The following is a 15,573-nucleotide window of genomic DNA, read 5'->3' on the forward strand; positions in this document are numbered from 1 at the left end:
ACTTGGTCCTACTCCTAATTAAGATCTACTAAAATGACTTCATTTTTGAGGGAGAGTTCTTTGTTATTCTTTCTGCCTTTAAATTGATATAAACAGCATCGTACCACAGAGAGCAGGTGACCTCCACTGCAGAATGACTCCGGACTCCCTGCATTCTGAAGCATAGGCCTCCAGAGCATCACACAAGCAGTCATCCCCATTGGATCCACAGGCACATAGGTCATAAACACAGGAGGCGAAGAACATCTCTGGCAGGACCACATTGTGACAGCGCTCAAACACCTTGGACTTTAGGATCTTGCACTTAGCATTGCCCTCCTTGCGTGCACGGTATCCCGCTTCCTTACACGGGTCAATATCCTCTCCATCAGTACAGTGTGCATTGGTTTGGTTCTCAGCTTGCACCTGAAAGAGAGTTCAGAAAAGCAGAATGTCATTAACAACAGTGGTCACAGGGAGCACAGTATGCACTGATTCAGATTGTATTGTCTTATTTTTTCAGTACAGGATTAAACAGTTGTATCTGTAAAATATATGAAATCTACTAACCTTCCAGCTGTTTCCAAAGGCAGCTTCAGATAAGACAATCTGTCCAGTGCGGATCCTCATGTCATCCTGGGGGTAGTTGTTGAAATTTCCACAGAGTCCACACATGTGTCCTTTGTATGTCCCTGGAACACTCACTTCCAAGTGGGTCTTCCCATCCCATAAAACCTGCAGGTTTGTAACAAGTTAAACATTTCCCCATCATAAAACATGCTTAGAGTCAGAACCATGTTTTGTGTTTGAATTGACGGTACCTCAGTTTTGATGGAATGACTGCAGCCATGGCCAAATTTCCTAGGCTAATAAAAACCTCTGGAATTATTTCAAAATATTGTTAAGATAAAAGATTATAAAGTGAATCCAGGCGTGGGATTGAATCATTATTCATTCAAGAAGCAAACTTACCTTTACTCCAATATTGGTGTTCAGTAAAATTGTGTTTGTCTTGCGTTCTATGTATATGTAAGGCTCCTTGAGGAAAGGCAAAGTCACAGTCTGATAGTCCACCTGTTACACGAAATTCAAGCATTAAATATCTATTCAAAACAAAAACAAACAACTTTAGTTGAATAGCAATTTGAATATTTTACACAAATTAAAAATGCAAGCCCCCATACCACAACAACCCAGTTTTGTAGTAACTGCACCACAACATCCCCAATCAGTACAGTGACTTCTTTAGTCCATGAGACTCCTTTACGACCTCTGTCATCATTGGTTGCATGAATGCTGAAAGTTCATAAAAAATGGTTTATCATTAATATATAAGAATGTATGGTTCAAGACTCGAGCAACAATAAATATTTGTATGGTTTAATTTGTTCAACTCATGGAAAAGCATAGCAAATATATATATATATATATATATATATATATATATATATATATATATATATATATATATATATATATATATACACACACACACATACATACATACATACATACATATATATACTATATATATATATATAATATATATATATATATATATATATATATATATATATATATATATATATATTCGTTACACTGAAGCCTTTCCTAGGTCATTATTGGGGTAAGAATTAGCTGATAGAAGAATCTGTTCTCACCTGAAATCTCCCCCTTCACAGTCCTCGGCCAACACATAGGTACAGGCCCCCTGGAAGTGGATCATTTTCCCATCGAAAGTGCGATAATGAGGGTCTCCAAATGCAATGCATGTAGCCGGCCGTGGAATGCAGTGTGGACAGCACATGCCAGGAATCAGAGCTGGGGTCTCATCCTTAAAACAGGAATGGGATCAATTATTTGTATCGCAACTTACATAACGGTATACTAGACACCATTGTCTCTCTGTGTTATTTGCTCCAGTCCTTTAAGAGCTCAATACATAAATCTCTACTCTTCGAGATTTCGAGGCTAGCTTTCTAGTCACAGTTACTGCTGTTATAATATCCATTTAAATACCAGAATTCATCCCTTGAATTTCTCAGGCTGATGAATTGTGAGCGATTTTTTAAGCCTTTTTTTTTGTCTTGAAATACCTCTCATACATCGCAGACGGCCAATTCAAAATGGATAATGGCTCCACCTGCCCCCTACTCTATACTATTATTTTTATTATTATGAAAAACAAATCTGCAATAAGTGATTTTGTGACTCTGCCTCAGTTCCAAAGGGAGTCATGTTTAAACCTGCTGAGTACCTAGTGGAGTACCTACTGATGCACAGGAGACCTGTGGGCAGCGTTCAGTCTGGCAGTGGACCTCCCCTGAGACACATGTGCAGGTTGTGCACTCATCCACTTCCCAGTGCTCATTGGACTGGTACAGGGTGCCCTGGTACATGCATGAGATGTCTGGGTCTGAAATGAAACAGAACACGGTGACCACCTGCACTGGGTATTCAAAGACTGGACCAGACAGATGAGATACTTCAAGAGCTCAGACATGCAAAGAACTAACAGCACAAGAAAAGGACACTAGTGGGAAAAAAAAGGTGAGGACATATACTTTATAATTGGTTATCATTCCTTTAAATATGTCCGCTCTGTTTTTTTCAATATATTTTTTATTAATTTACTGTGACTAATATGTTAGCGCACTGAAAAATTCCTTAGAGCATGATATGCTGAAAAATATTTATATTATAACACTATAATGCAATGCAATTGACTGATACCTTGGCATTCATAACAGCATTTCCCTGGCGATTTCACTTTTACCAGGCCGTCCCGACAAATGACTGCAGTGCATTCCTCAATGTGGCACTCGATGTGACCAAGCTAAAAACAAGGATTGCAGGTACATGTTATTATTCTTCAAGTATAGAAGACTATAGGATTAAAGTGCGGTTCAGCCCTCATTTACTTTGACTGATACACTGTTTAAAATCCACTTTTTTATATGAATTTATTGCAAATATTTACAAAATAAAAGTACATTATATTAAGACAAGTGCCTACTGTTTTTTAGACTTATAAATGTTTACAGTGGTATTTTTAATACAAAACTAAGGACATTTGGATATCTATGTAATATGTGTAATAATTGAATACTAATACATATAATATTTGTCACAAATCAACTAACTGCAGAAGCAGTTAAGCATAGTACATCTGAGTTGCATTATTGAAGCTCAGGGAAAATTCTCACTTTACTTACATTACATGTACAGGTGATGCACTCATCCACACTGTCTGTCCAGCTCTCGCCATCAGAAACACGACGATTTTCAGCTTCAATCACACACTCTGGAGCAAACACAGACAAGACATTCCTCAAGTTTAGTTTGTTCTGTATATGGGCATTTCATTATCAAATCTCACTACTGTCATTAGGACAAAAACATTTTCAGTGAGATTAGGATGTAAGCAACAGGATGGGGGTTCAAGGTCTGGTATTTCCCTAAACCAGAAATCAGCCTAGCTAAGAGAACCTTGTGTGAAAAAAAAAAAAAAAAGTGATAAGAGCCTGCATAAGTACAGGAGGAATTAACCTTACCTTCAGTGTAAGCAATTACATCAAGTGTATTCAAACTGACCTCAAATGTGACAGCGATTAACTGTTACAGCTTGTTAATTAAGTCTGTAATTCCTTTTACTGCAAATTGAGTTGCAAGTTAAATCAAGCCCTCAAACTGAGTTTCTTTACCGTTGAAAGGGGAGTAGAAAATGAACTCCTTTGAAATAATGTTTAATGCAAGTAAGGCTATGATTTACCTCTACAAATGAGACTTTGATCTCAAACAGCTGCCCAGGATACAAATATATCCCTACAGTATATCCAGTGGTCTTTGAATACAACGTCATTAATTTAATCAGCTATTTACTTACCATCACAGATAGGGCAGCAGGAGTCTACAGGCAAGAACTGCTCTGCATTTGGACAGTTTAAAGGAAGACACCCTTGGTGAATACAAATCCAAGTCAGATCCTAAAAGATTAAAGAAATCTTTTTTTTTTTTTTTTTTTAGAAACATGAATTCTGGGGTTACTATAACAACAATGTATACAAGAACATATGTTCTGCTTTAGGTGATTGGATTGCTTTTCATATTTCAGACTGTAACGAATGCTTGCCCATCAAACAAACTGCCCTAAAAAGCAGTGAAAGCCCCATCTGTGTTGAAAACTCCAGACACTGACTAGGGGTTCAAGGGTTAAGGACACCCTGTTTACTGTATGTATAACTTGACTAACGGCTAGAGTTTATACTGCATCTGGGTATAGCAAGTTACACTGAAATAATAAGAACATCACTGTACATTTGAAAACACATCAAAAAATATGTTCATGCACCAACCCTTTCATGCATTACATATGTTTATAGATCCATTTGTTTCCCCCCACTGCTTTATAAAGGGGAATTAAAGGCACCCTCATATGAGGCTATCACTCATCTGCATCTTCCATATATCCCCATATAAAGACTAGAAGACAGTTTTTCTTTTTTAATCTGTCCCCATAATATTTTGCCATGCATGAAAGGGTTAAAGAACATTAACCGCAACTAAATTCTGGGGGTCCATTTCAGATTATATTCACCAATGTACAGTAGTCTATTGTACACCAATTGCTGCTGTCTAAATAGAAGTGATATTGTTTGTGACATACCTTACACTGACAGGTATAACATGGATCATCTGTAGCATGGACTTCACTGCCAACAAGAGTGGCTGTGCAATTACTCAGTGGCTCTGAAAACAAACACATTGCTTTAAACAAGTTTGATCTTTTTACCCCCCAGCAGTTCTGAACAATGTTTCTTTGCATTTGTATAAACGTAATTTTTTATTTTTTGTATATATTTAAAAATGTTAGTGTGACATATGTATATATGCATGAATGGGCAGGCTACAGTACATCCCCAGATTCTGATATTCATTACATTGTTTTATCATGTGTGTGTGTGTGTGTGTGTGTAGTTAAACCTTAAAATTGTTCAATTACCCTGTAGATTGCAATTGGTCCGTTTAAAAGAAAATACTATATAACTATAAGTTATATGACTGCCTTCACCCTTCTCTAACATGCTAATTGCAAACGGATTACAATAACAAAGAGATCTGCATTAATGAAATCACCAGATGTTGGGTTCATTTCCATGAATTATTGTTTGCGAGAACTAAAGCCAGAGAAGGCAGTTCGCTGATCCAGCCCTCGGCAATGTCACCTTTTGTACCCAAATGACAGCACAGCTCATCCACCTAATGCCCATGACTACAGTATAATGGGAACGATTTTTTGGAAAGGAAGCAAGTTCACTATTACCATCTGTTTGCTCACTTTCATAGATGTGATTTAAAACCACAATCATCAGAGCACAGTCACTGTTAAATATATTGCAAACTAAACACTGCAGGCAGCGATTTTCAAACATGGTCAAAATAAAGCCCTCAATAGCTTCATCATGAGCTCAGCTACACAATTGAAATGTCTACTCCATAGCATCTGCCCTGGCAACATTTCAATAAATTCAGGAAAGTGGTTCAAGCCAATTACAAGCTAGAACATAAGTGAGCCCAACATTATATTGGATCACTTACGAGGTAACAAAGACTTTTTAAAATCCAAAGCTAAAGGAAGTATAATGTGGGTGTAATGAGATGAGGTTTAAATCAGGATTGAGAAATATAGGCTGTCCTTGAACATGGAGTGCTTACCCTTGGTAACATTCCATTCTGTGTCTCCATGACTACTGTTGCTTAGTTTGGGTTAAATAAAAAAAGCTCAGTAACGTATTTCATTTGGGGCCCTGCATACGAGTTGCCTGGTATCCAGTATACACAAAATAACAGCTGTGTAAAAACAACCTGTTTTCTTTCATCTGCTTGGTCATTCATTGTAAATATAAATACTGACGTGCACAAGTAGGACAGCATTGGTCAGATCCAGGAAAGTGAATGTGATTCTTGGGACAGTCCACCAGGCTTGGACACTGCTTACGGTAACAGCGTAAATGCTGCTCCCCATCTGGCATCACCTGCAGAAAATCACCCAGAAAAACGTAAGAAGAAAAACAGATCTCTTCATACAAACACAAACATACAGTACTAGAGTGTTTTTTTTTTTTAACTGTTTATATGGCATTAGTACTTTCTTCAATTAAGGTATAAAAGAGGTGCGTATGAGGAACTCTGGGTGTGGGCTGGAGGTTAGTACCTGACTTCTGTGGTAGCCTAGGTATATAAGGATTGTGTTTTCTGGCCAGTATTTCTTTGTTTTGATCCAGTATCAGTGTAAATAGTTATTTGTTGAAAGAACAAGTTTACTTTTGTTCACAAATAAAGTATTTGTATCTTTTAACTAGATTTTTGGTTGTGTGTCTTCCCTGTTTAACATCAGCCGCTCGGCACACCCTCACACAAACTGGTAACCGGTCCAAACAATTCATGTGAAGAGTATTATTGTGATTACATGCCTTAATATTACTGACTAGTTTCCTCATAGGTTCCTGCATTGTGTGACAGGCTTGTCAGTTTTACCACACTTGCATTTCTGACTAAACAGTGACACAATAATACTTTTTTTCAAACAACATATTTAAAAGAAATCTTTGGAAACTTTGAGAAGTGTCAACATTAAAAATGTATGCATTTTTTTGTCATTTTTAAATGATTTTCATTTTAAAAGTATAAGACAAATTGTTGTGCACACTTATGGCTTTCAGTACATTTTTCCAGATAGGAAGTCATAAGTCTACCATAGACTTGGCCCTCACCTTCATCTGAGTACTATTATCCCTATCATTACACAGTGTACAGTGATTGACTCTAGAGCACAGTATTTTACAAAGGGTCATTGCAAGTGACATTCTCTGTAGCTTCAGTGACATGTCTGATTGACAGAATGTAACTTTCATTGCAGATATTTTAAAATATCAAATGACAGTTAATTCCAACCATATGGCCATCTCTTGTCAGGTCTTGACAAGCTGCATTCCATTCTTTTTCAGTTCATAAAGCTCTATTTAGATCACACTAGGCTTTCAGTCTATAAAGATCACACTAGGCTTTCATTCACAATGAATGAAATACAGTATATTGTATAAACTGTGCTATATAAATCTTACCTTAAAAATTACAAAATAGTTTAACCTAGAGCTAAGTGAGTTGGGCGTGCTCTTTTGAATCAGTCTGACTTTTTTCAAGAGTGAAAAGTATAAATGATAAATAAAATAAAAATTATCTCACCTCACAAGTACAAATCTCACATGGATCGTTGGCAGGCTGGAAGCTGTCCCCTGGACCATATACTCTGCCATTGTACACACAATCTGCAAGAAAAAGCAAACAAATAAAACACTGATATTTGTTTGTTTGATTATTACTATATAAAAAGGTTTCTTAAACCTCAAAAGGGATAACATTAATAACAAGTAAAGATGGCTTCAAAATTAATTGCACTGTTCAATATTTAAACGGTTTTCAGTTGCAACATAAAAAAAGGTCAAATTTGATGCTTGGTCCAGGAGGATTTGAACAGAAATTAGGAGCTAGCAGAGATAAGACAGAGGGCTCAAAAACAAATACCCGTAACAGAGCTTGACTTATGAAAACCAATTCTCAGGAGGTGTTTTTTTCTATTCAGCAAACTGTCTTTAAGAACACCTCTAATTTCTCAAAGGCAACACATTCCTTGGCAGGCTTTTTACTCTATCACTTGCTGACAGGCCATGGCATTAGCAAGAACTTGTCAGCCATTAATTTTAAGCGCACGTTATGACAAATTTCTTAACTTCAACATGTTTTATTTTATTTTTTTTAGAAAAAGCCATTTGACCTATTTAGTATGACATTTTAGTGTCCAAAGTATTACTCAGGCTCCAACAATTGAGACACTTTTGGTTTTTATCACATGTCACCTCCAGTCCATGCAGCTGATTTAGCTGTAAACCACAGTACTGTGTCCCCAGTCAGTTGCTGGTAATATTACTCAAAATGACCCACACATAAACATGTACCTACCTGCACACACTGGGCAGCACTCTTCTGGAACATGGATCTGGTTTACACAAGGTGAGACGCAACGAATCTCTGAACAGGTTGTGACTCCGTCCAAACACATACAGGACATACAGGGGGTTGTGGATGCAAACCAGCTGCTGCCATCTGTGTACTCCCTCCCATTGTACACACAGCCTACACAGCACAACATGGACACAACAGGAGGAATGCAACTAATTTAAATGTAACTCAATACTCACAAATATCAACATAATTCTAGATAAAAAGCCAAAACAACCTCCTGAATGAACATATATTGTGAGAAAGTGTAATCCTGGGTGAAAAGCCTTAATTTCATTAATTGTGTTAATTGTTTTATTAGTAATTATCCCCTGCACCTGGCTATCATTGTAAATTAGATCCAAGAGCTGGGTATTTAAAAAAAGCAGCCAGTCTGTTCTGGGCTGCTGAAGTGTGTTTATAGCCGTAACAGAAAAGGTATTGAAAGCATGTGAGTGTTTGTGTGAAACTGTTCTTGTTGCGTTCTTTTTCATCCAGTAAACAGCTTAGCCATCGGGGTTGTTAGTGTATGTTCCAGTGTGTGTCAGTTAGTGCTCCTAAGAGCTAGGTTTTTGTTTTGTTTTGTCTGTTTTTATTATTCTAAAAAATAGTGCATCTGCGCTTTAAAAACCTCCATCTCTGTGTCTGCATTCATATTTAAAGGGTGAAACGAACCTGAGCCGCAAGGCTCGTTTACAATATATATATATATAGTATTATTATATATTATTATATAATATATATATATATATATATATATATATATATATATATATATATATATATATATATTTATTTTTTTCTTCTGTTTCTCATTTTCCTACCTCTACAGCGAGGGCAGCAGGTGCCAGGGTCCGTCACTTGGTGCATGCAGTTCAGTCTCGGGCACAGTGTGTTTCCACAATTAACGTTCCCACCCTGAACAAAAGATTTTCACTTCAAACATTGGCCTGTATTTTCCATTGTAGACATATAGGGCCCAATTTCAATTCCACTGTGGGCAAATTGCCCATGTAATACATTTACTATGTTGAGGATAATTTGCCTGCGATTTGCCCATATAGTGGAAAATGTAGGCCACAATGTAGGCAATTTTGCACACAATGGAGAAATCAGGCCCTCACATTTTCATAATCCAAAATTCAACTGATATTTAATGGAGAAGTGAAATATTTAAAAGGGGGAAAAAAAAAACACCACATGGATGTTTTGCTTTTTATTTTCCAAATCTCTACCTCCCTTTAAAAGTTAATTTGTTGTTGTTAAGCAGTCTCTGCAGCCTAATGAAGAGAAAACTACTAATTACAAATAGTTTAAGATTATTATTTTTTCTTTCCTACAAATCAAAATGATTTTAAATGATGGACTTGCTATCATTGTATTTTATGCTGAAAACAAAACCTGTCAGGACAACTCTGTTAAACCACTGAAAACAACAAAAAGCACAAAGATAAACAAGGCAAGTGCAAGAATACAGGACAATTAGGACTGGGGATGAGCCAGTAACGTAAGTCTGTTTAAAATAAAAACTAAGTGAAACAGAATCAGGCTTAGTCAAGACAAGTGACATTGTTTTGTAATTGGGAAACAGAATTGGCTCAAAATAAGTTGAAAGGGACATCATGTGACCAATCCCTGAGGGGAAGAGGGTTTCTTACATTGCAGGAGCACTGCCTACAGTTGTCTGGATTGAAGTCTTCTCCATCACTGTACAGCACGCCCTCAAAGAAGCAGTCCTGGCATAGGGGACAGCACTGACCGGGCAAGCGGGAGGGGTAGCTGCATGTGACGTCACAGCGCACCTCTGAGCATCTCACCTCCCCTTGCTGATAAACAAAAACTCATGTTAGTTACACGTTGAAGCTTTCTTTCATGAACAGAAATCTGTTTCTCATATGTGATTGCCTGGGTAAAATGGATTTTGAATCCCAAACTTAGTTTGTTTCTACTGCATGGAATCAGTTAACTGATGATAAGAAACTCGCTACCAGTATAGGTTTTAACACGTATGTTGGAAACAAAAGTTGCTAACTGCTATAGTGTAAAATGCGCCCGCGCCGCCCCCCCCCCCCCCCCCCCCACCCCGCCAGTGTAGAATGAGGTTTAAGTGAGATGGTAGGATGGCCTTACCACACAGAAGCACTCTTGACAGTCATTGGTGGATGAAGGCCAATGAACCCCCTCTGAATACTCCTTCCCAAAATATGAGCACACTGCAAAAGAGAAAAACAAATTAGTATACAAAACACACTTAAAAACAAAACAATTAGATTACATAAATAGGTCCTTTGCCTCGACATAATTGCGCGATACTGTTAAGTGTTTGATGGAGATCACACCAATGTAGGTACTGTATTCATTACATATGTGACAGATCACATTGGGTAGAAATTATTATGGGCTAAGCATAGGTAGTATTTTGCTCAGACCAATAAACCTTGAACAGATTGCATTGCATTTTGACCAGGCCCCTCCTATATTGTACAATACAAAATGCTGTGACCACGAGGGTAGAAGGCGAGATGGTTATATAAAAGTGGTGTCCTTACCTGGGCACTCGGGGCAGCACTGTCCTGGTTTAGTGAGGGGGTTGTTACAAGTTGTCTGGGGGCACACCACAGTGGTGCACACAACGTTTCCATGGAGACAGCTGCAGCGCTGGCAGGGGTCTGAGGGCGAGTGGAAGGTCTGCCTGTTGCTGAATTCAAAACCCTTATAGAAGCAGCGGTCACAGGATGGGCAGCAGGCAGATGAGGGCACTGGGTGGGAACACTGCTGAGGGCATGGCGTCTTGTGACAAGTCACTACCTCATTCTGCACATCCAAGAGAGCACTCAGTTACTGAAGCACATCGCAGTCTGCCACACAAATCACTTTAAAAAGACTACCAGTAGTATTTTTTGTACCACACCCCCAACTGAACAGTTAAAACTGTACAAACTTACAGTATAGAGACTACCAATAATAGGCATGCTTGTGCAAAACAGCAAAAAATAAATAAATAATAATACAATAAATATCTGCTATAAAGTTTACTGTCAGCAGAACACAGAATTTACTTAAGACCAATATATTTCACCTATTTTCTTGTTTTGCGCTGAATGTAGATGTATACATGCTCATGCATGTGATTTTTTAGTTGCAGTTTAAAATCAGCTTATACCTTTTGATTTAGTCACACATGCAGATCATCTGGTTAATGAATGACTTACAATGCATGTACACTTCGAGCAGCTGTCTGCAGGGGAGTCGAAGGTGGCTCCAGTCTCATAGACCCGGCCCAGGTAGTGGCAGATCCCTGTACACTGAGGACAGCACTCTCCAGGAGGGGTGGCAGGGTTTTGACAGGACACAGGGGGGCAGGTTACTGATATGCATGTGACACCACCATTCTTTAAACAAACAAGGAAAATACTGTTATCAAATCATACAGCCAGAAAGACCGCCTGCTTTTATGACCAATTTGCCTTCCAACAGTCGAAGACTGATGTGATGCACAATCTTTACAGTTCCTATATTTCTTTATTCTCATAAAACAGGATAAGGTTAATCAGTATCGATAGATGTAAAAAAAAAAAAAAAGCAATTTGTTTCATTGTTCTGTGAATCTGTGTCATTCAAGAAGCAGAAGAATGCCCCAGGTGAATGCTTGTGATGTTTTTCTACAAAAAAACTCCACTGGAAAGCATAGTGAAGTTTGTGCCTGAACAACTTACCAGACAAGTGCAGCGCTGACATTTGTTCTTCGGATCCAGGAACCTTTCGCCATTTTTACAGTCTCTGCCTCTGAAAATACATCCATCACACACAGGGCAGGTGCATGTGTCGATTGCAGGATGGGGACAAGAGACCTTACTGCACTTTTTTGTTCCACATGTCACTTCACCTTTCTAGGATATTACAACAAAAATCAGAGAAACCAGTTGAAAGAAGGTGCATTTATTAGGCCCCTAGTACTGTGATACATTAAGCTGCAGATTTCTCTAAAAGTCAGATTAAGAAACTAATGTCGGGTCAAGAAACTAACCAAAGGAAGTTACACAGCAATACTATAAATCTCAGTATTACGCTACCAATTAAGGGAACACTCTCAGCTATTTAAAAGCTGCAAGATGAGTTGCCATTCAAATTCCATTTAAACTATTTACAAAGTTGTCATATAATACACCTTATATTTTAACTGGAAGGCCAGCTGGAGGTGCCATTTCCAAGTCACCCACAAGACTTTTGCAATGTGAACCACAGCAGAGAACTCTGGTGGTGCCTGCAGCTTCAACTTACTGACTCTTTGAAAAGGGGTTTCCTATACTTCTCTGGCATTGCAGAAAACAGAAATTTGCTGTTTTTCACCTTCACCACCACTGATGAAATACATGAATTATAATCTGGAAGAGCTGACTTACAAAGCATGTGCACTCTTGGCACCCCCCTTTGGAACCTTGAAAGGTTTGTCCATCAACATAGTCCCTTCCTTGGAAATAACACCCTAACAAAAAGGAGACACAAAATTCACAGATCAAAAAGAGATTTAGGAGTCAAAACCAACCTGGAATGGAGGCAAGCTACAGCACTGTATTGTTTTTATAACGCGTCTTCTAATAAACTGTAAACTAAACGTAACAGACAGGAAGGGGCCAATAAGTATATGGTACCTACCAATTCATAATTTTTTCAGCAAGCCTTAATGACAGTAGTGAGTTTGACTTGTTAAAAAATTGAGTTAAAAAAAAAAAAATCATAATCTCACCATCACAGAGTGGGCAGTCACATGGTCCAACAACAGGGTGAGAACAAGGAGCCGGAGAACACAGTCTCTTTATGCACTGAACAGAGCCAGACTGATAAAAACAAACAATGACGAGTTAGTGGAGAGAGGTATGGGAAGTCTCAATAAAGGAAAAGAGACATGTCCTACTTGCAGAACTAACAAACTGAAACTCGACATACAGTACAACCCAAATGAGTTCTTCCTATTTTGAAAACAAGCATAGTAGGGGGAGAAAGATAACCAAGGATGGTTTAAGGTTGTGCATAAAAACAAACATCTTCAATGAAGGAGTAAAGAAACACAAGTCTTACCCTGCAGGTACACTGGGAGCAGGAGTCAGCAGAATCGAGGAATGTCTGTCCATTGATGATAACAACCCCATTATAGAAACACCCTGTCATGAAATAGATGTACACAATACAGGTGCAAACATGAAATGATTTGCATAAGTAATAGAGATGTAAAGGGAATATACATAACGTACTTTGTTAAGGTTGCACTTTTAGATCATCACCATCATTATTTCCATTCTTATTATTCCTACATGGGCTACTCCTTGCACAGTGAATATAGACCTTTGATTAAACGGACTGCGCTTTGCACTACTGGTTAATTGTTGAGCAGCTGGCATCCCTGATAGGTGTTCTGTAAAATAACGAAGCCATCAGTACAGGCACTACATTAGTGTAAGATTTCTGAAACCAAGATAGTTGTCCTTTTTTTTTTTTTTTTTTTTAATGCTAACAGCTTTGACTAGTAATCATCAATTCTTCTCAGAGCTATGCAATCATTTGACATGTAAAAATGTTTAAGACACAACACTCAAGATGACATGTACTGTACTTGTACCGATTGCATCATATTACTACTTGTCCCTGTTGCAAGTCAGTTTAAGTCACAATGGGTAAGACAGTAGACTGGACAGATGTTAATAGGAGGCTGCTGAAAGACTTTCCTGCCAATTTCCACCATCACTGCTGAAGACGTTAAAGGTGGTGTTAGGAAAGGTCCCATATACCTCAAGCATAATGTAAACCCCTTACAGTTGTGTTCTGGCTGACCATGATGTTCCATACATCCTATTGCAGTGCAAGGGGACTCCATTGTATACACCATTTTCAATCTATCTGCTTGAAATAATTCCACACATAGTGTCTATACCCTTACCTTCACAGACTGGGCAGCACTTTCCAGGAAGGGAAATGGGATGGGTACAGCCTGGGTTATAACATGGTTTGGGATTGCAGTTCACAAATCCACTCATACAAGTGCAGCGCTTACACTGGTTCTGAGGATCAGTGAACTCCTGGCCATTCAGGTACTCTTGACCCAGGTAATTACATCCTGTGGCAAGGGATGAGAAGTCAGACACGTACAGCTATCCACTGAAAGCCAAAATTCATATACCATCCCAGCCCGCAGAATACCAGCAAAACACATTCAAACTTTCATGTACTTAGGGCTATTACACAACAGAAACTGATGAACACAAATGGTATTTCTGGATACAGTGCAATGTTTATCGGATTCACATTGCAGTGAGCCAAGTTAACCCTTTATCCTTCCTTTACTCTTTTACAATGTTTTCAATCAATTGACAGATGTTCGGAGTTTGGTTACTCCAATAGATTTAAGGTTGAGCTTGTTGCTGATCTTCTAAATAAAGCAAAATCCCAAACCTCCCTAGCTTGCCAAAGTGGCTGTTCAGAAACAAGTTTTCTCTAAAATATTATGCTGCTATAGTATATGAAGAGACCTAATTGTTTATGATCTGTTTCGACTCCAATGACATTTCAGCAATGAGGAATACATACTGCTGTTCATGTCTCTTCTGCTGTTGGTCATTTGAACATCCTGTGTATACATGTAGACAATTCTATTTAAAAGGACAGTACTAAACACCTCATGCAAGCAGATGTTTCTTTTGAATTGTCCAGATCATACCAGTGCTACTTTCCTGCGGGTAGATCTTTAATGTGTATAAAATGTAGTGTAATGGGAATGCAAGACCCCGTAACCACAAGGAAAAATTAATTAAATGCACCCTGCCCTTTATTGTAGTGCTCCTAAACATGAATAGTCATTAGCTACACCACATAAAGCAGGTTCATTCCACAACATCTGCAGTGAAGCTAAAGCATAATGAAAAATATACAGACTTGACAGTTTTGCCCACATACTGTATTTCTGATACTCTCAGTAAAGAATGTACCCACTGGCGTTTTATATAAAAAAAAAAAAAAAAAGTAATTCCTCTAAATCACCTACTGTGAAACCCTAATTTACCTTCTTTGTTTGATTTCAACTTGAAACATTTTTGGATGCTTGCACTTATGGGGACTGATAAATAGCCTTCTGGTTTGCAGCATAGTATACTGCTGTGACAAGAGGGATCAAGCATAAATTCAGCCAAACAGGGAGCCCAAACTGCACAGAGGGTCCAAAAGCAAAAATAAAAACTATTTAAATCTGCTGGAAATTTGAAAGCTGTGGGTCTGATACAGTATGAGAATGCCTGTAGAGAGGTATAGTTGTATTAATTATGATTCTCTCAAAAGAACAGCTAGAAATGAGTCAAATGTCAAAAACGGCATTAATGATGACAAGCATCCAGAGCAGCAAACAGGTTAATTCATTATTTTGTTCCCACAATTCACTTAAGGCAGTCCTTTTATCTTTGGTGCATTGCACTGAGAAAGTGCAATTTATATTCCCCAGCTCTACCTTATCTTCCCTGTCAGTCACACAACAATAGATTGGCAGCTACA

At 38.2% G+C, this 15,573-nt stretch overlaps 1 protein-coding gene across 2 annotated transcripts in view; it reads right to left on the bottom strand.

The window, feature by feature from the left end:
• LOC121319895 (kielin cysteine rich BMP regulator) overlaps positions 1-15,573 on the bottom strand; it is a 92,408-nt gene that overhangs the window by 1,068 nt on the left and 75,767 nt on the right. For both annotated transcript variants that reach the window (XM_041257836.1, XM_041257835.1), the window contains 23 exons: positions 13,973-14,149; positions 13,117-13,199; positions 12,785-12,875; positions 12,441-12,523; positions 11,754-11,927; positions 11,250-11,429; positions 10,587-10,851; positions 10,168-10,250; positions 9,696-9,863; positions 8,862-8,955; positions 7,999-8,172; positions 7,225-7,307; positions 5,894-6,014; positions 4,646-4,728; positions 3,866-3,965; positions 3,195-3,283; positions 2,713-2,815; positions 2,253-2,395; positions 1,641-1,813; positions 1,164-1,275; positions 952-1,053; positions 550-714; positions 105-405 (listed from right to left, as the gene is read on the bottom strand). In XM_041257836.1, coding sequence (XP_041113770.1) covers positions 105-405; positions 550-714; positions 952-1,053; positions 1,164-1,275; positions 1,641-1,813; positions 2,253-2,395; positions 2,713-2,815; positions 3,195-3,283; positions 3,866-3,965; positions 4,646-4,728; positions 5,894-6,014; positions 7,225-7,307; positions 7,999-8,172; positions 8,862-8,955; positions 9,696-9,863; positions 10,168-10,250; positions 10,587-10,851; positions 11,250-11,429; positions 11,754-11,927; positions 12,441-12,523; positions 12,785-12,875; positions 13,117-13,199; positions 13,973-14,149 — 3,147 coding nt within the window. The remainder of the gene's footprint in view (positions 1-104; positions 406-549; positions 715-951; positions 1,054-1,163; positions 1,276-1,640; positions 1,814-2,252; positions 2,396-2,712; positions 2,816-3,194; positions 3,284-3,865; positions 3,966-4,645; positions 4,729-5,893; positions 6,015-7,224; positions 7,308-7,998; positions 8,173-8,861; positions 8,956-9,695; positions 9,864-10,167; positions 10,251-10,586; positions 10,852-11,249; positions 11,430-11,753; positions 11,928-12,440; positions 12,524-12,784; positions 12,876-13,116; positions 13,200-13,972; positions 14,150-15,573) is intronic.

Source organism: Polyodon spathula, chromosome 8, assembly GCF_017654505.1.
Source record: "Polyodon spathula isolate WHYD16114869_AA chromosome 8, ASM1765450v1, whole genome shotgun sequence".
Classification (NCBI taxonomy): domain Eukaryota; kingdom Metazoa; phylum Chordata; class Actinopteri; order Acipenseriformes; family Polyodontidae; genus Polyodon; species Polyodon spathula.